Source organism: Balaenoptera musculus, chromosome 9, assembly GCF_009873245.2.
Source record: "Balaenoptera musculus isolate JJ_BM4_2016_0621 chromosome 9, mBalMus1.pri.v3, whole genome shotgun sequence".
Lineage (NCBI taxonomy): Eukaryota > Metazoa > Chordata > Mammalia > Artiodactyla > Balaenopteridae > Balaenoptera > Balaenoptera musculus.
This window is the reverse complement of record NC_045793.1, coordinates 33,218,784-33,244,668: the sequence shown is the minus strand read 5'-3', so window position 1 is coordinate 33,244,668 and position 25,885 is coordinate 33,218,784. Positions and strand designations below refer to the sequence as shown.

Genomic DNA, 25,885 nt, shown 5'->3' with positions numbered 1-25,885 from the left:
CGTATTATACTTACCTGTGTGCTGTTTTTTTTTTTTCCTTCTAAAATTAGTCCTAATATGGCAAATTTGGTACAAGTGTAGGCTTTGGTATCACAGTCCTGTTTTGAAATTCTAACTCTATCTTGGATAAATTATTTAAGCTCCCTCAGCCTCAGTTACTCATCTGTAAGATGGAGATAATATTAGGGCTTATCTCTTGAATTGTAGTAGGGATCAGATGAAATAACGTATGTGAAATACTTAGAATTTTAGAGAGTTATAGGAATAGTCTATTAAGGTTAGCTAGTACTTTTGTTATAATCCCAATAATAATAAACTCTAGTGCTCTGAAAATTAAACTAAAGCAAAGTAGTTTCTATGAAGAAGCAATGCAATAATGTACAGCTGTAATATTTTATATACAACATTGAATTTGGCCCCCATGAAAACCAGGTAGTCATAGTAGTTATTATTTCCAGCAGGAGCCACAGCTGAGAGAGCTTAAGAAGAGCTATTTCCAAGGTCACATGACTGGAAAATGACAGAGACAGAGTTAAAACCTAGAGCTTTCTTAAAATCACTAATTCAGTTTTTTCAGTAACAGATTCGTAGTAGAAGTCAGGTAACTGGAGTTTTGTAGTCTTCATGATAAAGTTTTACCTCAGACAATCATATCAGGAAAGAAAAGAAAGCAATTTTATGGGAAATGAAAATTAATAGTGAGCATTATATGAAAATCATGGAGTTAAAACATATTTGACTAGAAAGTTTATGTGCATAGCTAGCCATAGCAAGTACTAATTATAATATGTAACTTCTTTTTTAATTAAAAAGAACTTCCTCCTTATTTCCAAAGTTATACATGCTCATAGTTAAACAGTAGTGAATATAGATAAGCAAAAAAAGAAAATATCTTTCCTGAAGTTTTCTTAATATGCTTACATTCCAAATACATTTATATTTGGGAGCATCTTTTAAAATGGGCAGATTGATTTCCTATTTAATGTTTAGGTTCATTAAGCATGAAGTTAATTTATGTTATGGTTTTAAATTCTGGGCCTCTGGAAGGTTTTTCAGAATTGGTTTGTAGTGTTTTGTTGAGCAGCAAATAATTATCTTTCCAAATCTTCTAAAATTCATTGACTACATTTACTGTTTACTCATGTACAGAAAGAAAAAGAACTTCTACAGTTCTCTTGGTAAACTAGGAGCCTCATGAGAAATTAACTCTCAAACACAAAAATAGCTCATCTTTAGCAAGCAAAAAGGTGATTGAGCTGACTAAAGTGGTTATTTATTATAAATTTACCATTTTATGGGTAAGCAGCAAACACTGTTTAATTACCTTGTGGGATGAGAGGACAGAGACTCACCGACTTGACCCTCACCCCAATGCTGTGACTTTGGGGTGCATTCTTGAAGCCTACAAGTTTTATACAGGACTTTTGAGAGCTAGATGCCACTACTTTCTCCAGTTTTATTTTTACTAAAATTCATTGAGAAAAAACATATCCAACTATAAGATAACACCAGATCTAAGTTGATAAAATAACTGTGACATTTGAAGTGTTATTTATATGAATTAGAAAAGAAACATCCTTTTAGAGATGAAATGACTTCTGGTCTCAACTCAATTCTTCCCATCATAGCCATTTATCAAAAAACCTAAAGCAAACTGGCAGAATATGCTGCAGGAATTTGAGATTTGTTGTCACAGTCTGTTCAAATGATTCCCCCTCTTTCCTCAGCCTGAACTTCAACATTTTCTTTAGTTAGGACTATCCAGCTTATTTGGGCTATTTCAAACTCATGGTAAACATATTGGATGATGAGAAAACCTCTAGCATATTTAAATTTTTCCATACTAAGCAGTTTAGAGTAATTTCTACTTAGTTCCTCAAGTATTATTTCATGCAAAAAGGAAAAAGACTTAGTCATTTGAGTGTATCAATTTGTCAGTATTTGGGAGATGTGTCATGCAACCATGGGTTTGAATTTGCTATTCCATTTCATTTTATCTGGCTAGTTAAATCAAAAGTAATGTTAAATAATGTGGAGGCATGATTGTTTTATACAAACAAAATCATCTGAAACTGAAAAGATCTGATACCTGACCTTTATCTTAAATTCTAGCAGATGAAAATGTCAGATGCCTCTGTTGGATTAATAAAAGCCAAATGTCAAATGGAAAAATGATTATAAGCTTTAATTATGTGGTTTTATGGGGATAGGTTTCATGAAAATCAAGGCTTTAATAGTGTCTATAATTGGAAAATTCTTTTCATCATGAGGAATTACAAGTCACTCTAAATTTATGTAAAAATCGGAAACTTTGTCCTAAGAAAAGAAACTAAATACAGTTTCGTTGTGTGTATGTGTGTGTATATATTAAAAAAAATCAAGTGATAGCATTTTTCCTTAATAAAACCTGAAGACTCTTATCGTTAAGTGCACAGTGTGTCTGGGTACTAGACTTTTTTAAAGTTTGTTGAAAACTTTAGGAAATATATATATATTTTAAATAAATTTATTTATTTATTATTATTATTATTATTTTTGGCTGCATTGGGTCTTCGTTGCTGCACACGGGCTTTCTCTAGTTGCTGTGAGCGGTGGCTTCTCTTGTTGCGGAGCATGGGCTCTAGGCACGTGGGCTTCAGTAGTTGTGGCTCACGGGCTCAGTAGTTGTGGCACACGGGCTTAGCTGCTCCGTGGCATGTGGGATCTTCCCGGACCAGGGCTCGAACCCGTGTCCCCTGCATTGGCAGGCGGATTCTTAACCACTGCGCTACCAGGGAAGTCCCAAAATTTTAGGTTATAAAGAACTATATATCTTAAGGATTTCTGTCTGCTACCTTGTAATTAATGATTAGCTAGTTTCTGTTAGAAATAACGAGAACTTTGGAAACTGTCACAGTTTCTAAGTAGATCAATTTATAAGTCCATTTTCAATATACACTGACAGGTTACGGATGAAGGAGAAGGGTAAGGTCAGTTAGAGGTTAGAGGAAGGGTGGGTGGGAGCAAATTTGAGGATAAGGAGGAAGAATAGTGTTTATTGCTTTTGGTTATCCCAGGTGTACCTGCCTTGCTAATGAAACACCTGGGTACTCATTAATATTTAATGGAAGAAATACTGAAGTACAAATCCTGAGTTGGCATTTCTAAATTCTATCCAAGTATGTTTAACATACTCAAGCTCATTCAAAAAAAGCGGTGGCTGGAGTTTTACAGTAACTAATATTTCATTGAATGTCTAAGTGTAGATACCTGGGGAGTCTTTTGTTTGTTTTGTTTTGTTTTTTGTATTTCTGCGACTGGCTTGAGGTAGTCATGGAGACCTCCTTGATGGGGCAGAAATTTCATTCAATTGTCTTTTTGGTTTAATCTCACAAAATAAATTCTTTCAGATAACTCTGGTGATTGCCAGGCAGCCTAAGGTTAATTGATTTTAGTTCTCAAAATTTACCTTAAGTTGTTTCTATTTCAGGTTACAAATATAGGTTTACTGTAGTGAATCTGTCAGAAACACTAAATTATATTAATAATTATAAATGGCTAACTTTTAATACTACTGAATATGTTTGATTTGATGATGCTGGGCTATGGAACTCTTGATAATAAAAACTAGATGTCTTGGTATAACATATATATTAAAATGGGCATGGATAACGCAGGAAGCTTTTTATAAATGTAGGTGTTACTTAAAGTATTTTAAAAATGAGCTAGAAACTCATTAATGGAAACGGTGATCAGGTCTTAGATATGGACCAAAAGATGTATGTTTATTTAGTTTTTAAAAGAAAGAAAAGATTTGCTTTTAAATTTCCTGCAAATGTCTTTTGTATTGTAATATTTACAGATAGTGAACTTCTCTTTATTTGTAAATTTAGTTTCATATTTTAACAATTTCAAACATATTGAAAATGAAAGGTTTATTAATAGATAGAGTATATTTTTCTCTTCTAAATTTTCCATAGGCCCCTTCCTTTCCATTCTCAATGCTATTACCCTTGTTCTGAGTCTTTCAACCATCTGGCAGTCAGTGATCTATTGCAGTTGGCCCTTTCTGGCTGAGCTGATTGTTAAATTTTCAGGAACTTTGTGAGCTGGTTGTTAAGAACAACTAGTATTAAAAATTAATTGATTTATACTTACAATTAAATAAATTATGTTAAAACAAAGATAGTAATTGAAAAGTTATCACTACATAATTATTATCTATGTATTGAGGTTATGTTGATTGTATCTGAATGGTAATCACACTATCTTATAATATGCAGCTGTGTATCTCTTCCCAACTCTGTGTTCAGTGACTTCACATTTGGTGACTTGAAACTGGTCATGGTGGGAGTATTTACACCACAGAAATTGGCAAATACCATAAGTCACTTTTTGTTTTTTGTTTTCCTGGAGAAGGCATGGTTAAAGATTTGTCAGTACACCACACCACACCACTGCCTGCAGTCTGCTAGCTTCTGGTCTCCCTGCTTCCAGACCCGCATTCCAGCACTATGTCTAGAATAACCCACCAAGCTTAATTTTCCTAAATATAAGAGCTGAACATGGTAAAGGAAGGCATGACATCAGAAGAATGTGGTAAAAATCTAGTTTTTGGCATTTAGTAACAGACAAATTTAGCATCTTTGAGCCTCCATTTCTTTATCCTTAAAGTAGGGCAATGATCTCTTCTTGTTCTACCTACCTATCAAGATTTTCAAATTAAAATCACAATATGCTAGTGTTTGTGAAAGTGCTATATACACATAATTTTTTTATTAGTAGTAAACACTTGCTTCACCTTTTCACTTCTTAAGTTTACAAAGGCTTATAACCAACAGAATGGAGTTTGTATCCTAAATTGCTGTCCCAGATTTTTCACACCCTTACTGCCCCCTATATTGGCAAATGTGCTTCCAAAGTGCTTATGTTGGCTAGTGGATTGTGAGTGCCAGGCGGGTGTGCCAGCACTCTCTCAGACGATGCCCAATGCAGATGCTGCATGATCACTGCACTTCTTTAACTGCTGTGTTCAGACTGTCCTTAACTATTTTCATTCTTGTTCTCCAGGAGAAATTGCCAATGGATCACACTGGGCAATAAAGATAAAACAATTATCACCCTTTGCTGAGGTTTGAAGGCTCTTGTTAAGATGCAAATATTGCAAGTTAATGGAAGAAACTGACATATTAAGCCATTGTCACTCGTTGATATCTTGGTCAGAAATGGTTGGTGAAACTACTGAGCCTTTGAGCAGGGTCTTTTTTTTTTTTTAAATATTTATTTATTTATTTATTTGGCTGTGCCGGGTCTTGGTTGTGGCACGCTGGATCTTTAGTTGCAGCATGTGGGGTCTTTAGTTGTGGCGTGTGGGGTCTAGTTCCCTGACCAGAGATCGAACCCGGGCCCCCTGCATTGGGAGCGTGGAGTCTTAACTGCTGGACCGCCAGCGAAGTCCTTGAGCTGGGTCTTAATTCAGTTAAATTTTAAGGAAGGACAAGTTGCAGAGACATCAGGAACACAGGGCAGTGGCTGACTGAAGAAGGTGGAGACAAGGGAAGTGAAACGAGAATCTGGACTCTTGGGGTGGGAGTGGTGAAGGTGGACATGAGAGCCTTCTCCAAAGTTTTGCCCTGAAACAATGTCAAAATGTTTGCATTTGGCATAGCATTTCCTCTTTTTATTCTGAATGGCTTTGCTAGAATACTTTTCCTAGTATAAGTTTATTTTGCTTCTCAGATATTGCTAAAACACTCCCTATTGATTTTTGGTGGGTAACATGAATTTTGATGTATTACCAAAGTCTCGATGACACCAAATTTTAGGACTCTCTGGAGAAAAGAAAGATGGTAAGGGTAAAAGCATATGTTGGGAATCACTGATTCCAAGTTCAATTCCTTTCTTTAATAAATATATGACACATAGCACAGGGAGATTAGCTCGGTGCTTTGTGACCACCTAGAGAGGTGGGGTAGGGAGGGTGGGAGGGAGACGCAAGAGGGAGGAGATATGGGGATATATGTATATGTATAGCTGATTCACTTTGTTATAAAGCAGAAACTAACACACCATTGTAAAGCAATTATACTCCAATAAAGATGTTAAAAAATAAATAAATATATGAAATTTCACAAGAGAAAGGTCTCATTTGCTCAAATTTCATTTAGAAGTTTCTCTTTGTACGTGATTTCTTTGTTTTACAATTCTCCTGCCCCTCCCTCCTTCCTCTTTGTTTTCCCTTGTCTTTGACTTCTTTTTAGATTTTCTTATCTCTGTGAAGATTATTTTGCCTTATTCACAGTAGTTACAAACAATGTATTTGAAAATAACTAGAGTATCCTGCATAAGTATTTACTATGCCAGCTTCCCTAGCTTCCATCATAAATTGTTATTTATTAGATGCGTAGTGGGCAGATGTGCATAACTGCTATGGGGTGAGGAGACAAAACATAAGAAAATAATGATCCCCACTCTCATTCAGGGGTGATGATTAAGTCAACAAATTGATACTCCAGCTACAGTCAGTTCATTCAACAAATAGCTCATTGCTGAGTACTGTGAGCTATGGTTAACAAAATTATATAAGGGTGTTGTTTGAGGGTCTGTCTTCTTATTCAGAGATCATTTTGTATTTGAAGTGGTAGAGACTGGACTTCAGCAAACTATAAACTCCTAGTATCTGGTTATTTTGGGGAATTTTCTTCTTTTTTTTTTTTTTCTTGAAGAATACTTTTAGTCTAGAATGTTTAACAGTTTGTTTTTTCCCTCTGGGAAAGATGATGATTCTACCGTCATCCCCGATCCTTTTAGACAAAGCTATAGTCACATCAGTTCAGAGGTGATGCTGTTTTATAGAGTTGTGTTCTGTAAGATATGACTCCCTGGCATTCCTATAAGTTGGCTTATTTTATTCTCGTATTTATGCACTACCACCATTTTCCACATGCTAGAAAATTTGAAACTGTATCTGATTCCAAGTCTACAATGGAGATCAAATCAAGTTAACATTTGTATCTGTCTCTCCTCTCTTTATTTTAGCTGGACCAGACCAATTTTGAGGAAAGGGTACAGACAGCGCCTGGAATTGTCAGACATATACCACATCTCTTCTTCTGATTCTGCTGACAATCTATCTGAAAAATTGGAAAGGTATGTTCATGCACATTGTTTACTGAAGAGAGAAATTAATATTATTATTTAGAGACTAGAGAACAGACATGAGAGGGTTTAATTCTTAAAATGGCGTATTTATAATAGGAACATCCTATTTTCTTGATGAAGTCTTGATTAGTCAAGAATTAAACAATGAAAGGATGAAAGAAAAAAAACCATTTTCCTGAGATAGGACCTTTTTTTGAAAAACACATATTTGAATTCTGAGAAGCTACCTGCCTTTAAAGACTATTACGTGGATTTTGTGAAGACTGCAATCACATCTTTATGAAGCAAGTTGTGTACATTTGCCTCCATAATCTTAATGTGTGAATACAAATGTACATACTTGGAAATTTTAGGGTAAAGGCTGTTGGATGTCAAAGAAATGTAAAAATTTCATATTTTTGAGTATACGTTGAATGCCAAGTGTAGTATCTCCTCTCAGCCACTCTGGAAGGAAAGCATCATTATCTCTGTCTTACAGAAGAGCAAACTGACGCTCAGAGAGATGATTTAATTTTCCAGCTAATAATTGATTGAGCTGTGGTTCAAACCCAGGTCTATACTCCTGGCCTCCCCAGGAACAGTGTTTCCCGTTGTAAAGAAGTCTCCCTTTCTAAGGGTATTGGTTATAATCCTTTTGGTTGCCAGTGAATTTATTTAAGAGGGAATTTATTGGCTCATGTAGTCAACCTGTGTGAAGGCCTAGGTAGAGAATTGGTCTTAGGGACTCAGTGGAACCAGGAACTGGTTTTATTCTCTCAGACCAGCTTCCTCCATTCAGTGGGTCCTCAGAACTCTTTGCTCATATTTTTATAGACCACAGAGGAAAGAGTCCTTTCTCTGTGGCCAAATGTGAAAAATCCCAGAAACTTTTGAGTCACAAGCTCACTCCTTGGACCAACAGCAATCTATGAATGAGCTAGACTGGGTCTTGTGCCAGCAGTACAGGGTCTGATACCAGATGAAGGGGAAAGGGGAGAGGGAGTTGACAGAAAAAAGAAAAAGAAAAAGAAGTAGCTACTTTTTACTGCACCAAGATAAAATAGTTGAGTAGATTTGTAATTTGTTTACCTTATTTTCATGAAATTCATTGAATTTCTTTTGAAATTTTAAGGCAAATAAGATATTCAACCTTACTTTTTCTTGATTTATTTAAAGAATTAGGCTAGTGGGAGTAGCAGGTTCACATTTCCAAGTTCAAGGTCCAGCTCCTAATATTGAGTACTTAGTGTGTGTACGTGCCATGAGGGCAGGGATATATTTTTTTGTTTTGTTTTGTTTTTGTTTGATATGTTCAGCTTATGATGTGCCTGGAATAGGGTCTAGAATAGGGTCTGGTATATACAGTTGTCCCTTGCTAGATTCCCCCTGGATATAATAAACTATGGATGCTCAAGTCCCTTATACAAAATGCATATAACCTACACATATCCTCTTGTATAGTTTAAATCATCTCTAGATTACTTATGGTACATAATACAATGTAAATGCTATGTAAATTGTTGCCGGCACATGACAAATCCAAGTTTTGCTGTTTGGAACTTTCTGGAATTTTTTTTGGTGAGTATTTTCCATCCCCAGTTGGTTGAATCTGAGGATGAGGAACCCGCAGACATGAAGGGCTGACTGTAGTAGGTGCTCAGTAAATATTTGTTGAATGAATGAATGATGATTGAATGTGAAATGGCTAGCATTATGTAAAAACCTGTAACACTTCTGCAGAGATAAAATATATAAACATAGTATATTGTAGGTATATCAGCAAGTTCAAAATAATATAGTAGATGATGAATATCTAAGTTCTAAATGGATGCTGAGGGAAAGATTAATCAGAGTAGGACTAGGTTAATCAAAACCTGCGTACTCCAGATTTATTTTTACTTATGGCCAAATAGAGGACATAACCTGAATTTGTAGGATTATCTGGCCTAACATTTTTTTCTCCTCAGTTTTCATTGTGTCTCCATATCAATTCAGTGTTTAAAATGTACCTATTTTGTTTCAATCCAACAACACTGTGCCAGCATAAGTCCATAGACTTTATTATTTTTGTCTTTTTTGGGGTATCTCTTCTTCACTCTGTTATTTCTTTTTTATAAAAATTGTTATTTAGAATTTACTGAAATATTTTGAAAGAGTGAAATACCACTTATAGTACTTTGTATCTCTGCACCCTTGGAAAGTGACCCTGGCCACAGATTTCAAAGATGACATGTGACAAAGGCCCTAGGTGGTTACCATGTGGTTGAGGTACCTTGGCCCATCTGGCTCAGTTTGTGGCCGTGGATTTGAACCCTGTGCATTACTCCTGTATGCAGACCGCACATCCATTCCATGATTGTAGCTAAGCTACAAACTTGATAAGTATAAAATTTCTTCCATTATGATTCAAGTCTTGGTGTTTGGAATGCTTACTGGGTCTGTCGTGGTGTTGCGGGAACCACCCCATCTACTCTCGCTGCTGATTCCTTCCCTCAGGGTCCAGTAGTTCAAGTCCCATCCACTGAAAAATTCCCCAGCTTTGCCTTCCCCTCAGATCGCTACCTCATTCATTTTTTTTTCCCCACAGCTAATATCTCTGTGCTCTCCTCGTCTCTCTACTTCTCCTTTCCTTTACATCTCAGCTCCCTGAAATATGGTTTCTGTGTCTACCATATTCCTAAAATGACACTGACTAGGGTCATCAGAGGTCTCTTAATGTCAAATATAATGACATCTTCCTACCATGACTTAAGAGTGGACCACTTCTTCCCAACTTGAAACCATTTCTTTGGTTTATGTACCACCTCTCTTCCTGGCTTTCTCATCTGACTCATTCTTCCTTTGAAAGAGAGGCAGAATCTGTCTCCATATTTAGCTTCTTACCCCGTTGTGAATCACCAAATGACATGGATGGGAGGCAAGTCTTGTGTGTGAGTGAAAGAGTGGGAAGAGTGTGAGCAGGTAGATGGATGGCATAGCGTAATTAGGCATGATAGATAGTAAGCTTTTCAGGGAAGCCAGTGTCCATGCACAATGCCCATGACTGCCAAACCTGCCCTCAAATCTCAGTTGTGTGGTCTTCCTTTGGAGTAACTTAGAACCACCTCTAATAATGGTAGATGGATAGTAATGAAAATAGCTGTTGATAAAATATAAAGTCTTTATATAGTTCTTTCCTGTGAAACTTTTCATCTCTGTACAGTTTAACAATGAAGATGAGGGTAACATTTAGGGATATATTTTATCCACTTGGGAAGAGAAAGAAGGTTTTTATGAACAGAAAGTAGTGGCAAAAATGTAAATATAATCGGCTGATGAATGTATAGTATTTAAAAGAAAACAAAAACATTTATTTGACACCAACCATTTTTCAGACTTATTTAATTTCTATTCCTGCCAGAAAATATAGAATTTGACTCTGTTCTAATTTTCCAAAGATTTTTATTGTAAAGAATGACTTTAGTATTTGAAAATCAAAGTTGATGATACTTGTTTCATACCCCTACATTTAAAAACAACAAGTTTTTCTAATGTTAAATCACAGAAAAATCCACCTGACTTTTAATCTTGTTTTCGGTTTGACAGTTAGATTTTGTAAAATCCACTACAATTCTAAACAGGTAAAGATCAAGAGGTGAAGGGAAAAAAATTAAATATTTATTTTTCACCTTGTTCTAAGCACGGCAATGTGTATTCATAAGAGTCATATTTTATTTGTCCACCTCTTGCATTCATTGCTTTTTAGAAGCCCAGAACCTTTCTTTAACACATATAGAGTGGCCTTTTCATGAAGTCAACTCCTCAAAAATTGATATATGGCGGAGCATTGAATTCTGCCAAACATCTGCCTTAGCGTTGGTGTTGGAAGGTCCCCCCAAGGTTTTGTCTCTTTAGTCACTTGGGTTAATCTCCTTGAATGTACTTGTGTGAATAAAACTATGTTAAGGGAAATAGAGAACTCAGATATTTGCACATGCAACTTACTGGTCCCATTTTGTGTTCTTTTGCAGAGAATGGGATAGAGAATTGGCCTCAAAGAAAAATCCCAAACTGATTAATGCCCTTCGGCGATGCTTTTTCTGGAGATTTATGTTCTATGGAATCATATTATATTTAGGGGTAAGGATCTCATTTGTAAATTCATTATGGATAAAATAATTATATTCATTTTTATTTATTTATTTATTTTTGGCTTTGTTGGGTCTTCATTGCTGCGTGTGGGCTTTCTCTAGTTGCGGTGAGCAGGGGCCACTCTTTGTTGCAGTGCATGGGCTCTAGGTGCACAGGCTTCAGTAGCTGTGGCACGTGGGCTCAATAGTTGTGGCTCGCGGGCTCTGGAGCGCAGGCTCAGTAGTTGTGGCACACGGGCTTAGTTGCTCCGCGGCATATGGGATCTTCCTGGACCAGGGCTCGAACCCGTGTCCCCTGCCTTGGGAGGCAGATTCTTAACCACTGTGTCACCAGGGAAGTCCCTATATTCATTTTTATGATTATAGGAGGACTAGGGTAATCTGGTACACAGGTAAAAGGCTAACTCTGAATACAAAGAAACCACTAAAACTCTAGTGGAGACAAGTAAAAAATGCATTGGAACTAGGATGTCCTGGAACACAGGTGGCCATTTATAATTTCAAATGGGTTCAGTAAAATAAATTTCTTTTAAAAAGTTATTTTCTCTTATGACCCCAAATCACATTATATTACTGTTATATGAGATTGCCGATGATTTTATTTTCCTGTATTCAACAGGAGAAAGTCAGGAGACAATGTCAGGAGGAGAATTAGGTAAAATTCAGCCAATTACATATATGAGTGTTTGTAATATTTTGAAATCATATCTGCATGCTGAATGGTTTCAAGAAAAAATAGCAAAAATTTAAAATATGGCAGTGAGGTACTCCTGCAGTATGTTTTCTCAGTCTCCTATGTCTTCCTCATTGTGGAGAGAGCTCAATGCGTGAAGATCCCAGGCTTTATGGTGTTTAAGTGCAGTCTGGGATGTTCCCCAGCTGTTGTCAAATATGACTCTGATCTATTATTTTTTACCTCACCAGAGCATCATTTGGAATCCTTGACTGTAACCTGTAAGACTGATGGCAAGTTGAAAACTTATTTAGTCTTCAAGTAAAGGCTGTGCACAGTATTTGCTTTGGGAGGTTAGGTACCGGTTGGATGGATTTGTGTTGTAATTATATTGGTCTTCATGCCTTTGGGAGTGAGGGTTGCCATAGTGTCTCTCGAAGAGATGCTATGCAAGTTGCATTGCTTTAGGAACTTGTACTTAATACACAGCAAATAAATACATTTACACATTTATTTTGACAAAGATGACCACATTTAGGTCCCCAATGTTTTGTAATGCTCTTGATTACCTCCTGGGAGAAATGCTCTGGCTTTTGAAGTTATCTGTCTATTGATGTCCGTCTATCTGTCTGTCTATCTATCTGTCTATCTATCTATCTATTTATCTATCTATCTCTATAGAAACCTGCAGCAGTTTGGGGGTGAAAATATTTTATCTGTAAATATGAATAAGGTAGCTGAAGAATTAACTACCTTTTAAGATATCTTTGAGGTGATTTTTCTTAATGAGAGCAGCCAGAGCTTTGGGAAACAATTTTTTTAAAAAATTTTATTTATTTATTTTTTAAATTTTATTTATTTTTTGGCTGCGTTGGGTCTTCGTTGCTGTGCACGGGCTTTCTCTAGCTGCGGTGAGCAGGGACTACTCTTCGTTGCAGTGCGTGGGCTTCTCATTGTGGTGGCTTCTCTTGTTGCAGAGCACGGGCTCTAGGCGCGCGGGCTTCAGTAGTTGTGGCACACGCGCTTAGTTGCTCCGTGGCATGTGGGATCTTCCCAGACCAGGGATTGAACCCGTGTCCCCTGCATTTGCAGGCGGATTCTTAACCACTGCACCAACCAGGTAAGTCCCAGTTTGGGGGAACAATTTTATCCATAGCTCTGGCTCCATTTGACTTAATGTTTTAAAATGTTTTGTTGTTTGCCTTAATGACTGTACTCTCTGCATTTGAATCAGTGTATAGAAGTACAGTTTACTCTGCTCATAGCATATAAGAATACAACATTCTTTTTTTTTAAATATATGTTCAGCACTGAGTTATTTTTCTAGTATTGTACTAATATAGCCACTAATCTATGTCACCCATTTTCTTTCTTTCTTTCTTTCTTTCTTTCTTTCTTTCTTTCTTTCTTTCTTTCTTTCTTTCTTTCTTTTCTTCCTTTCTTTCTCTTTCTCTCTTTCTCTCTTTCTTTCTTTCTCTCTTCCTTTCTTCCTTCCTTCCTTTCTTTCTTTCTTTCTTCCTTTTTTTCCTTCCTTTCTTTCTTTCTTTTCTTCCTTTCTTTCTCTCTTCCTTTCTTTCTCTTTCTCTCTTTCTTTCTTTCTTTCTTTCTTTCTTTCTTTCTTTCTTTCTTTCTTTATCTGGCTGTGTTGGGTCTTCGTTGCTGCACGTGGGCTTTCTCTAGTCGCGGTGAGTGGGGGCTACGCATCGTTGCGATGTGTGGGCTTCTCATTGCGGTGGCTTCTCTTGTTGCAGAGCATGGGCTCTAGGCACGCGGGCTTCAGTAGTTGTGGCTCACGGGCCGTAGAGCACAGGCTCAGTAGTTGTGGTGCATGGGCTTAGTTGCTCCCCGGCATGTGGGAAATTCCCGGTCCAGGGATAGAACCCGTGTCCCCTGCATTGGCAGGTGGATTCTTAACCACTGTGCCACCAGGGAAGTCCCAAGAATGCAACATTCTTAATAAGTCATCCTTGGATTGAAGTGAATGATATTTCAAATAATTGTTATGTCATAACTAAGATTGTATAGAAACTCAAAATTTTCTCTTCGTGTTCTCCATCACATGCTGCTTCCATCAATTAACATAAGCACAACTGAGTAGAAGCTGGGAGAGAGGCTGAATTATTAAGTCCCTTTTATGCTCTGCCTGACTTGTGAGATAATTTATTCCTCTAGATTCCACCAGCATAGAAGTTTCATGTGAACCAAAGCAGTCACCTAAACATGAAAATTTAGATGATACATGAACATATTTATAAAATTTATTTTTGGTGTGGTACACACAGATCAAAAAATAAACAAAATATAGTTTAATATTTATTGAGTACTTACTCTGTTCCAGGTTCAGCATTAAGCCCTTTATACAGATTATTTTAGGTAATTCTCCTAGCGACTCCATGGAGCAGACATTAGTATCTCAAATATATAGAAAAGGAAATTGAGATGCAGGAAACTAAGTAACTTTTCCAACGTTATGCATGTGGTAAATTTGAGTGATAGCCAGGTCTCTTTGGTTCCAAAACCTATGACCCTTGCATTAGGTCAGATTATAATTGCTATGTAACTATATTTGTAATGATTGTATGTAGGTACTCAATAGAATTGTGACTGTAGTAATCAGTCTTGGGTCTGCTGAGCTTCTTTGCATCTGCTCAGGAGACATAGGTTAAAAACTTGAATGTTGAGGATTCTTCCAGGGTCACCTCAGGGGCAAATCTGAAGAAAGTTCAGAGCAGGTGGCAGGATAGGAGAACCAACTGGAATCTTTCCACTTATACTTGGGAAGGAACTGTGTGAAATCCACCCAAGAGACAGCAGTGCTAAGAGTCAAACATATAGAAAAAATTAAGGGTAGAAGAATGGAGTGGATGTGGAGAAGGACTAACTTATTCTTAAACTTCTCGAGCTTAAAAATATCCCAGCAAAAGGAATCTTAAAGCCTTTCTTGGTGTATTAATTAATTACCCAGGGGTGGGATTGAGGGGAGTGAGTGGTGCCACTGATCTAAGCTGAGCCCAAGGCCACTGGTCTGGAACTGACAGCATGTTTAAAGGGCAAAGGTGATTTCCATCAGCTCAACTTCTACTGATAACCAGTAGAAAATGGGCGAGGAAAAGAACCGATGGGGAAAGCAGCTGAAATGTGTATGGTGAGAAGGCATGGGGAGGAAATTTACATTGGCAATGGCACAGGTGTGGTGAGGCTGTGGGTTTCTCACCCTTGTCACAGAGTAAAGGCTTCACGGCCTCACCGTGCAGTTTTAAGTAGTAAAAATGTTAAAAACTGTTAAGTCTTTAAGAACTTATGGTGGTCATTAAGATGAGTGTAGCTTTTCAGAGCATCTGATCTCTCTACTCCATCCTTTCTGTCTGTTACAGGAAGAAAAGAAGGCGAGAAAATTTCGCTGTTATTATAATAAGACCTCTATCCTTTTAAACAACTTATACCAATGCCTTAGTATTTATCGTATTCTTTCTGGGGATTCCTTCTTTCTTCTGTGTGTGTCATCTTGATAATGTTTTAATTTCCATTAAATGAGCAGGGATTCTTGAAGTTGCTTTACACTACTCTTGGTAAAAGGTGGACGTACTTTCAAGATATCCTGTGTGTTCTTAATCCCTCTAAACCAGGATAATTGTGGTATGAAGAATATTTGATTGGTTTCAGGACTGATAGAAAAAGTACTATAAAATTTGCTGTTGGGACTTTCCTGGCATTCCAGTGGTTAAAACTCCAAGCTTCCACTGCAGGGGGCACGGGTTTGATCCCTGGTCAGGGAACTAAGATCCCACATGCCATGCTGGTGTGGCCAAAAAAAAAAAAAAAAAAAAAAGCTGTTGACTGTGAAAGGTTAAAAAAAAAAGGAAATGCCATCATGAAAGAGTTTGTCTCTCTGCAATACTGATGTAATTTTAAATCATATTAGCTATGGCCTCTCATGATTAACTATGTACTTGTTTTTTCTCCATTTGACTCAGCAGCCAGATATAACATTGCCTTTAACATTTAAGACTCCCAGCATAAAGGAAAAACTGGCCATTGAAGAATTGAGTGTGCAAGTCAATTAAGGACAGTCAGAGGGAAGCCAAGGGAAGGGAGTCCTGTAAGCAGGTTACTGAGAGAATATGGTTATCACAATACCTTTATTATGATAAGAAATTTACAAGCATTCACTCAAATATATTCTTGACTCCTAGGCAGCTCTGGGCATATTTCCATCATCAAATTGAGACAAATGTCAGTACAACTTGAGTCAAACTACTTTTATTATTTACATTTCTTAAACCCCAAGAAGTTTAAGGTCATAAAGAAGTCTTAGGACTTAGGCTGTTAGAGTTTTCAAGTCCCACAGTCTACCTTGCAAAAGATCTTTGTCCCTTATGTTTTGACAGAGACATTGGGTAGGTGTTGAATTCAAGCAAACTGCTAACTAAGAGAGTGTTTTGGGGAATTCTGCACACAGGTAGTCTCTGGCTTAGGCACTTTGACTTACTTATGTACCTTTCACCTAAGGTCACCTACCTCCAGCAAATTTTCTAGATGCCTGTCATGGAGAACTCTTTTCTCAGCTTCCTCTCCCATCCCCCCATATCTAGCTGCTTCTCTAACCCCAGCAGGGACTTGAATGCTACATTGCCTACACTCACCCTACATCCTGAATATTTCTACCCTCTACTAGAACCCCCATCCGTAACACACATGCTGTACTTCCTGTGCTACCCACAGTGTACTACCCAGTTCCTGTGTCAAGGTTTGGAAAATCATGGGGTTTAGATTTCTTTGAAACAGAGAATTTTTACTTTAGAGTAACCAGCAGCCCAACCCCAGATAATGTGACTTAATTGGTTTGGGATGAGCTCGCGGCTAAAGTTCCCCAGGTGATTCTGATTGAGGTAGACAAGCAGGAACGTTATCACTGAAGGCATCTGACTTTCGCTAGAATCTAAGGTGAGGGTATTGGGGGGTGGTACACATGGAATTTTTTAGTTTGATTTTTTAAAAATGATAATATCAAAAAAATTTAGACAAAAAATAAATATTAAGTCCTTTAATGACAGAAGGACAGTGTTTCTCAAACTTTTATATGCATACCAACCACTGCCCCCTCCCATCTGGCTAAAATGCAGATATTGGGTGGAACCTGAGATTCTGCATTTCTAAAAGCTCCTAGGTGAAGATCCTGTTTGCCCTAGCACCATGCTTTGAGTAGCAAGGATTTACAGGGTCATGAAAGAAGAGAAAGCCTAGTTAGAAGTTACAGTTATTGTGAAAAGAGAAGTAGGTGGACTAATCATGGCCAAGGAGCCCCTGAATAGAAGTGACAAGAATCCCACTGAGATTAAATGTGGCTGAGGGTTTACTGCAGTATCCCAACGTTAACTGTTAACTTTCTGCATCTTCCTCCGGCACTCTCTCTCAGGACTCTGCTGGAGAGAAGTAGATGACTGTGTGCGTGGAGAGGGCAAAGGTATAGCTAGGAGGGACTATGTTTCTCTTCCAAGACTGCACGGAGGAGATGATCCATCTCTTTCTGTAAAAACATTGTTATGCAGGTTGGTTAGGCTTTTACAGTACTATTGAACTCAGAGGTGCTCCAAGAGCATTTACCATTATATGTGCTTTTGAAGGCGAACCTAGGAATCCAACACCATGTCTGGTAGGATATTGTATCTAGGGCAAAATGCGTCTGTTCTCACGTGTGAAATTTGAGAACAAAATCAATTTGTAAATTAGGAATTGTCTGTGATCTTGTACTTTCAACTTAAACTAGATATGAGGTGGCCCAGTTTCCTCATTCTTGGTGTGAACATGGTGCCTCTTTACTTCTTGTAGTTAACCAGTATCCTATGGTGACTAATGAGTGTGATGTGGTGAAAGTGTACAGTTTCTATGATCCCTTCTACCTTTTAAATTATGTGTCTATGATACGGGGCCTAGAGAAATGGCTTTATCTTAAATTACAGTGATATTAAGTTGTAACTTTATTTGGTAGGTTGATACTGAACTAGTCACAATGCTTGAATTGATCAACTGCCAGGTCATATTATAACATTGTCTTTTCTATTTAAGGTTATGAATAAGATGGGGGGCTCTGGAGTCAAACTATCTGGTTCAAATCCTAGTTCTACGACTTGCTAGCTGTCTGATACCTGGGAAAGTTATTTAAATTCTCTTTGTCTCGGTTTCTTTGATTGTAAGATGGAGACAATAATAGCACATATTTCATAGAATTATTGTGAGGATTAAACAAGTTAAGCATGTAGAATAGATCCTGGTACGTAGCAAGTGCTTTATAAATGTTACCTGTTACTGTATCGTTCAATACAATCTCTACCTACCTTCACAAATACTCCTATTATTTGCATTTACTTGTTTCTCTATATATGCTATAAGCAAGTCTTAAAATACCAATTTCATTTTTATAGGGCACAGGAAAATATTTTGCTAATGTTTAAAAATGATACCTAGATTCTAAGCATTACTTCAGAAATTAAAATTAATATTTTAACGTGTCTTCCATTATTGCATTTTCTGGATTAAACCTACTTTTGCTGCTATATCAGCAAGTCTAGGATTGTTTTCTTACAAAACATGAAGAACAGAGCTTAGATTTCTAGTGAAGACATTGCTGGTAATAGTTAATAAATCAATGAACACTCAAAGGAAAATACCAAAAGCAAAACATTTTAAATTAGGCACTGAACCTAAAAACATGATTCAGGGTAGACAGATACTATAATAATATTTTTGAGATTCTGTTCTTGGTATGGCAGCGGTCCCCAACCTTTTTGGGACCAGGGACCAGTTGCGTGGAAGACAACTTTTCCACGGACTCGGAGGAGGGGGGAAGGTTTCGGGATTATTCAAGCGCATTCCATTTATTGTGCATTTTATTTCTATTATTAATACATTGTAATATATAATGAAATAATTATACAACTCACCATAATGCGGGATCAGTGGGAGCCCTGAGCTTGTTTTCCTGCAACTGGATGGTCCCATCTGGGGGCGATGGGAGACAGTGACACCCGTGTGTTGCTCATGTCCAGTCTACTCCGTAAGATGCAGCTTAATTGTCACTTGCCACTCACTGATAGGGTTTTGATATGAGTCTGCAAGCAGTTGATTTATTATGGTCTCTGTGCAAACCTCTCTGCTAATGATCATCTGTATTTGCAGCCGCTCCCCAGCGCTAGCATCACTGCCTCAGCTCCACCTCAGATCACCAGGCATTAGATTCTCGTAAGGAGTGCACAACCTAGATCCCTCGCATGCACAGTTCACAGTAGGATTCTTGCTCCGATGAGAATCTAATGCCGCTGATGATCTGACAGGAGACGGAGCTCAAGAGGTAATGCGAGCGATGGGGGGGCAGCTGTAAATGCAGATGAAGCTTTGCTCACTCGCCTGCCACTCCCCTCCTGCTGTGTGGCCCGGTTCTGGGGGTTGGAGACCCCTGTGGTATGGTATACATACATTTTTGTTAAAACTACATACAGTTGGGGCATTGGATAGGTTTTATTTTCTATGCTGAATATGGAAAATTTTTTCATTTAGCAATTGTATAAAGCCAAAAATTTCCATAAGACTCTAGTGTATCAAGATAAACAAAAATTTGACACTCTTGTTTACCATGTCAAAGGCAGAATCTTAAGCCTTTGCTTTGGTATATAAGCCAGTACTCTTTGTATTTTATGATAAATTCTGGGTGTATGCCTGCATGTGTGTTCACTCTGTTCTATTTTTTTGTATGCGTGTTTTCTTTTTATCATTTATTTGTTGTCGTAAGTTATATACAATTTTCTATCCAATATTTTATTATTTATTTTATCTTTTAAATATTCTTTTATGATTCTGAAAATAATCAGATAATTATTGATAAATTTGATGTTTATCTTTCCAGTTTTTTCCCATGAGAATATACACTTAATGAAGGGAGGTGGATCATTACTTTACATATGTGTCATAAATCTACTTCTCCTCTTAATGTTTTGTGAATGCCTTTTCAATATCATTAGATAATTCTCTTCCTAATCATTTTAATGTTTAATGACTCATGTGGCTGTACCATAGTTTATTAGTTCCTCATTGTTGAATATTTAGATAGCCTCCTATTTTTCACTGTCATAAATAATTCTTCAATGCACATCTCTTTAAAAGCTAAATTTTAGTAGATATTCCAGTTGCCTTCCAGAAAAGATGTATTAATTTACTTTCCTGATACTAAAGTATGAAATTCAGCCCTCACTAACAATACTTATTATCATTTAAAAAATGTTTCCAAATTGCTAAGTGAAAAACAGTATATTATCTTTTGTATTTGCATTACTTTTGGTTCCTAGTGAGTTTAAACTGTTTTTATGTATTAATTATGCATATCTTTTGTGGGGTGCAAATTGCCTTTTCATATTCTTTGTCTATTTTTATTTTGGTGTGTTTGTCTCTTTCTTATTGATCTATGAGAGACTATTTTCCTCAGCCTGTCATTTGTTTCTTTTTTTTTTTTAATTAAAAAAAAATTTTTTTTTAACATCTTTATTGGAGTATAATTGCTTTACAATGTTGTGTTAGTTTCTGCTGTATAACAAAGTGAGTCAGCTATATGTATACATATATATCCCCATATCCCCTCCCTCTTGCGTCTCCCTCCCTCTCTCCCTCTCCCACCCCTCTAGGTGGTGACAAAGCACTGAACTGATCTCCCTGTGCCATGCAGCTACTTCCCACTAGCTATCTATTTTACATTTGGTAGTGTATATATGTCAATGCCACTCTCTCACTTTGTCCCAGCTTACACTTCCCCCTCCCTGTGTCCTCAAGTCCATTCTCTACCTCTGCATCTTTATTCCTATCCTGCACCTAAGTTCATAAGAGCCACTTTTTTTTTTAGACTCCATATATATGTGTTAGCATATGGTATTTGTTTTTCTCTTTCTGACTTACTTCACTCCATATGACAGACTCTAGGTTCATCCACCCCACTACAAATAACTCAATTTCATTTCTTTTTATGGCTGAGTAATATTCCATTGTATATATGTCACATTTTCTTTATCCATTCATCTGTCAATGGATACTTAGGTTGCTTCCATGTCCTGGCTATTGTAAATAGTGCCGCAATGAACATTGTGGTACATGACTCTTTTTGAATTACGGCTTTCTCAGGGTATACGCCCAGTAGTGGGATTGCTGGGTCGTATGGTAGTTCTATTTTTAGTTTTTTAAGGAACCTCTATACTGTTCTCCATAGTGGCTGTATCAATTTACATTCCCACCAACAGTGCAAGAAGGTTCCCTTTTCTCCACACCCTCTCCAGCATTTACTGTTTGTAGATTTTTTGATGATGGCCATTCTGACCGGTATGAGGTGACTGTCATTTGTTTCTAGTGAGTTTTGTTAATTTTTTATTTTCTTGACAATCAGAAGTTTCAGTTTTTAAAAATTTGTTGCCAGTATCTATAGTTTTTTTGTTTTGTTTTCTGTTTCTGGCATTTGACATTTTAAAAAGTCCTCTCTACCCAAGTATTGTGTAAACACATATCTATGTTTTTATTATTTCATCTTTTACATGTAACTACTGCATCCATTTGAATTTATTTGGATGTATGTATGAGATAGAAATCTAATTTTTAAAAAATGAGTTTCCAGTTTCTCCATTGCTTATTACACTTTCTCCACTGAATTAAAATGCCGTATTTTATTATATATAAAATGGCTACATGTACTTGGACCTGTTTTTGAACATTCCAGATAAGTTAGTCTATTTCTTTGTCATGCCACATACTATTCTGGCTGTATAATATAATTTAATATCCAGTAATGTAAACCTTCTCACACATTATTCTTATTCCTCACATGTTTTTGATTAGTCTCTCATTTTTTTTCCAAATGAAATTTAGAATCATTTTATCCATTGATTCAACAAGTATCTGCTGAGTGGATATTCTGTGCTAGGTGTTGTGCATGATGTTGAGATTGTTGCAAAAACTAAGGCAGTCCCTGCTCTTATGGTTCACATCCAAAAAATCCACTTGGAATTCTGATGAAGATTGTATTAATCTTATAAAATAACTTGGAGGAGAATGTAATCTTTGCAGTATTCAGATTTTTTTATGGAAAGTTTTAAAGTCTCTCCATTTATTTGACACTTAAAAAATATGTCTTAGTAATGTTTTTTAGAATATATTTTAAGATATGTATATATTAATTATTGGTATTTACAAAGTATCTTTTGTATCATTACTATAATTGGGATACTTATTTAATTGATTATTATGCTTGGTATCTAGGAATCTATTTTCTTATTTTCTATTATTTTTATTTTCTTATTTCTGTATTTCTGGGATTAAGATATATAAAATATATTTAAAGCAAGTTGAGATGATGATGATGATGATGATGATGGTTTTACTGACTACACACAATAGAAAACAATGTAACCTTAGAAGTTCTTCAGTATTGATTCTTCCCATATTAGAAACAACTATGCTTTGGATTTGGAATTGTAATTTTTAAAGTAAAGTTATTTGGGGATTAATTAATTTAATGTAATTGCAAGCGTGAACTAAGTTTTTTATTTTCACCTGAAATTTCTTTCTTGGTCTGAATATCCAGCGGACATCCCCATCTCTAGAAACATCTGACCCTGTCCTAGGTATGCAGGTAGAACAAAATGGTTAAAGGATTCAGACTCATCTACAGTGACTTTAAGTTCTGGTCTGGGGGATCCCATGAGAGACCAGATGTATTTCCCAGGAGGTATTTTCAGGCTTCCTAATTTTCCCCTGGGAGGCTGATCTAAATTGAGATTCATGATTATTCCTAGCAGGAATATAGTCACTTGTGTTGTTCTCTAACCTGATCCCCTCTACTCAGATGGCATTCTGAACTCATCCTATTCAGACCTGCATCCCTCTGAGTAGAAAATACCCATAGCGATGTCAGGATGTGTGCCAGGACCATTTGCCCAAGAATCATCAGCCTCTGCCACAGGACTCCCCAGACTCAGATCATATATTCCAAGATATTAGCTCTGGAGGGGAACTTTAAGATAAGCTTGCTCCACCACTCATTTTATCAGTGAGGAAACTGTCAAGAGAAGGGAAGTGACTAAGGTGACACAGAGAGTGTAGGTAACATGCTGGGATAAGAACTTGGGTTTCATGACTCTGAATTCAGTGTTCATTTCCCTGTCATGCTGACTTAAAGATTGGTATCAGGCTTCTTCCATTAGCTAAGTGAACCCTTAATTTCATCTTGATTTGTGTCTAATTAAAAATCAATAAAATATTTTATCAAATTTTCAAATTAATTTACATTCCGACTCATTACATTCAAGCCTCAGTCTGCTTACACTATTTTACATGGTGGCAGATTGGGAAATTTCTTGTGTAACTGAAACTATACTGGCAACAGGGTTCACACAGCTTTCACATATCAAGAATAGAGGACTGCGTTTCTCCCAGTCATTACAGGGATGATTTTTGTAAAGGACTGCACACCTAGATCAAGCTAGGTATCAGTTACCATTGTTTTCCCTCCCAAATTATAAAATCAGGTGATGTCTGTAAATGCTTTCCTTATAAATATTAGAGAACATGCTGCTTAAAACAGAGTAGGGGAAACTAAAGGAGGGAGGGGTCTGGAGTGCTGATTTTGTCCTTGAATGTTGACAGTTCCATGTTGTGGTGAGGTTTATGTTGTTTTGCTGCTGGCAGATGGTCCAATTATTGGAATTTTCTCTACCAGAAATAAACTGCATTTTTTTTCTATGAACAGGTACCCTCCCACAGTAATGCTACCAGTGTCATTGTGTAATAGCTGTTATTGTTCAGAGGATGAGTATGTCCTCTTTTGCTTGAGGCAAGAAGACAAGTAATTAATTCAGTTATGCAACCTGCAGAATAGGTGTCTGAATTGGATTGACACAGTTTTATTTATTTTGTTATAAATCAAAATAAATTCAGCAAATGGGTCTATTGTGATAGAGGTGACAGGTTCTGGAAAAAATATAATGGTGATACAATGGCAGGGACTTTAGTTCAGATTACTCGATAGGAGAAAACTTATGTAAGCCTGTACATTTCTAACTCTAAAAATTCTGTGTACAGCTCAATTACTAAAATATTTCTCTTTTTCCTCAGAATGCTCCTTTTAGCATTCCATAGATAGGAGTTACTCCTTAGAAATATGTATTGTGGTCTTTATCAGTGGTTCTATTATTATCTATTAGGAGATTATATATATATGAGTTCTGGAAAAAGGAGAAAGGTGATTATGTTAATTACGATATAAGCAGTTGGATTCATGAGAAGCAGTCACAGATCATAGTCTTCTGATTATTGTCTTATAGTGAACAAGAAATTATGTTTTATCTGGTATGCCTGGTAAACATCCAAGCTCCTTACTTACTCTCTGCTTTGTGGCCACACACAATATCTCCAGCATGGGTGGCACACATGAATCCAATGCCCTTGACTGCAACTTGAGAGCATTTTAGCCAAGTGCAAACCCACTATTAATGGAAAAGTAAATCAAAGTAGATGTGGCATTGACATTTGTCTAGGAAGAACAACATAATATTGAAAAATTCTAGGATAAAATATTGATCTAAAAATAATTTTGAGGATGAAATATTGCCACTATAAACATACTATGAAAAATTATATTTGTATTGCAGATATATTTATACATATAATTTAAAATCCAAGGTTTATCTTAACTGTACATTTTCCTAGTTTAAGGAGTTATTTTGAAATAAAATTATCTACTCTAGAGAAAGTTTGGCATGGATCTATAGAATTTAATGAAAACAGTGAGTGCAACACTTGCACAGATTGTAATAGTTTAAGAATGGAAACAACCCATCTTCTCCAACATAGGGCAGTGGGGCAAATAGCCTGATTTATTCACAGGATGTCATGTTAAACAGCACTCAGAATAAATGAGGTAGATATACAAGTATCAATTAGACTAAATGTCAGAAACACAACTTTTAAGTTAAAAAAAAGTTGCAAGAAGCACGATATGATACCATTTATATAAAATTTAAAACCTGAAAAACAATTCTATACATTCTAAAAACGGATACATGTGTAACAAAAGTACAAAGCATGCATAAAATGACACATGCCAACAAGCAGTAACTGTTCACTTATTTACATTTTAAAAAACAAGTGCTGGCTAACACATATATATGGAACCTAAAAAAAAAAAAAAAAAAGGTTCTGATGAACCTAGGGGCAGGACAGGAATAAAGACGCAGACATAGAGAATGGACCTGAGGACATGGAGAGGGGGAAGGGTAAGCTGGGACGAAGTGAGACAGTGGCATGGACATATATACACTACCAAATGTAAAATAGATAGCTAGTGGGAAGCAGCCGCATAGCACAGGGAGATCAGCTCTGTGCTCTGTGACCACCTAGAGGGGTGGGATACAGGGGGTGGGATTGAGAGGGTGGGAGGGAGACGCAAGAGGGAGGAGATATGAGCATGTATGTATATGTATAGCTGATTCACTTTGTTATAAAGCAGAAACTAACACACCATTGTAAAGCAATTATACCCCAATAAAGATGTTAAAAAAATAAAGATGATATGAAGTTCAAAAAAAAAAAGTGCTCTTCAGTTGATGTTGGCCAACTATTAACATGGTATATCTGGGTAGGTAGTTAGCGATTTTCTTTTCAGCACCTGTCTGTTTGCTGTAATTCAAACTTATATTAAAATATGGCTATGTGAGATGAGAGAACTCTAATATTCCATGTTTGTGATTAGTTTGGAAACTTTTTTTTAAAGGTTTGAATCTTTTCCTACATTCAGATCCTTGGTCTACACAGTTAATTTGAAATGAGGTACTGAATACCAACCAGGTATAGAGTGAGCAGCTACCCAAAGCTAGTGGTCAGTCAATGATGGTGCTATAGCTTAGGATTCCTTGTGGGGATGAAGTTGTTATAGGAA

General features: G+C 36.7%; 1 protein-coding gene across 3 annotated transcripts in view; it reads left to right on the top strand.

Annotated features, from left to right (window-relative positions):
* CFTR (CF transmembrane conductance regulator) overlaps positions 1 to 25,885 on the top strand; it is a 195,072-nt gene that overhangs the window by 20,958 nt on the left and 148,229 nt on the right. For all 3 annotated transcript variants that reach the window (XM_036864463.1, XM_036864464.1, XM_036864462.1), the window contains exons 2-3: positions 7,018 to 7,128; positions 11,130 to 11,238. In XM_036864463.1, the coding sequence (XP_036720358.1) occupies positions 7,018 to 7,128; positions 11,130 to 11,238 (220 nt within the window). The remainder of the gene's footprint in view (positions 1 to 7,017; positions 7,129 to 11,129; positions 11,239 to 25,885) is intronic.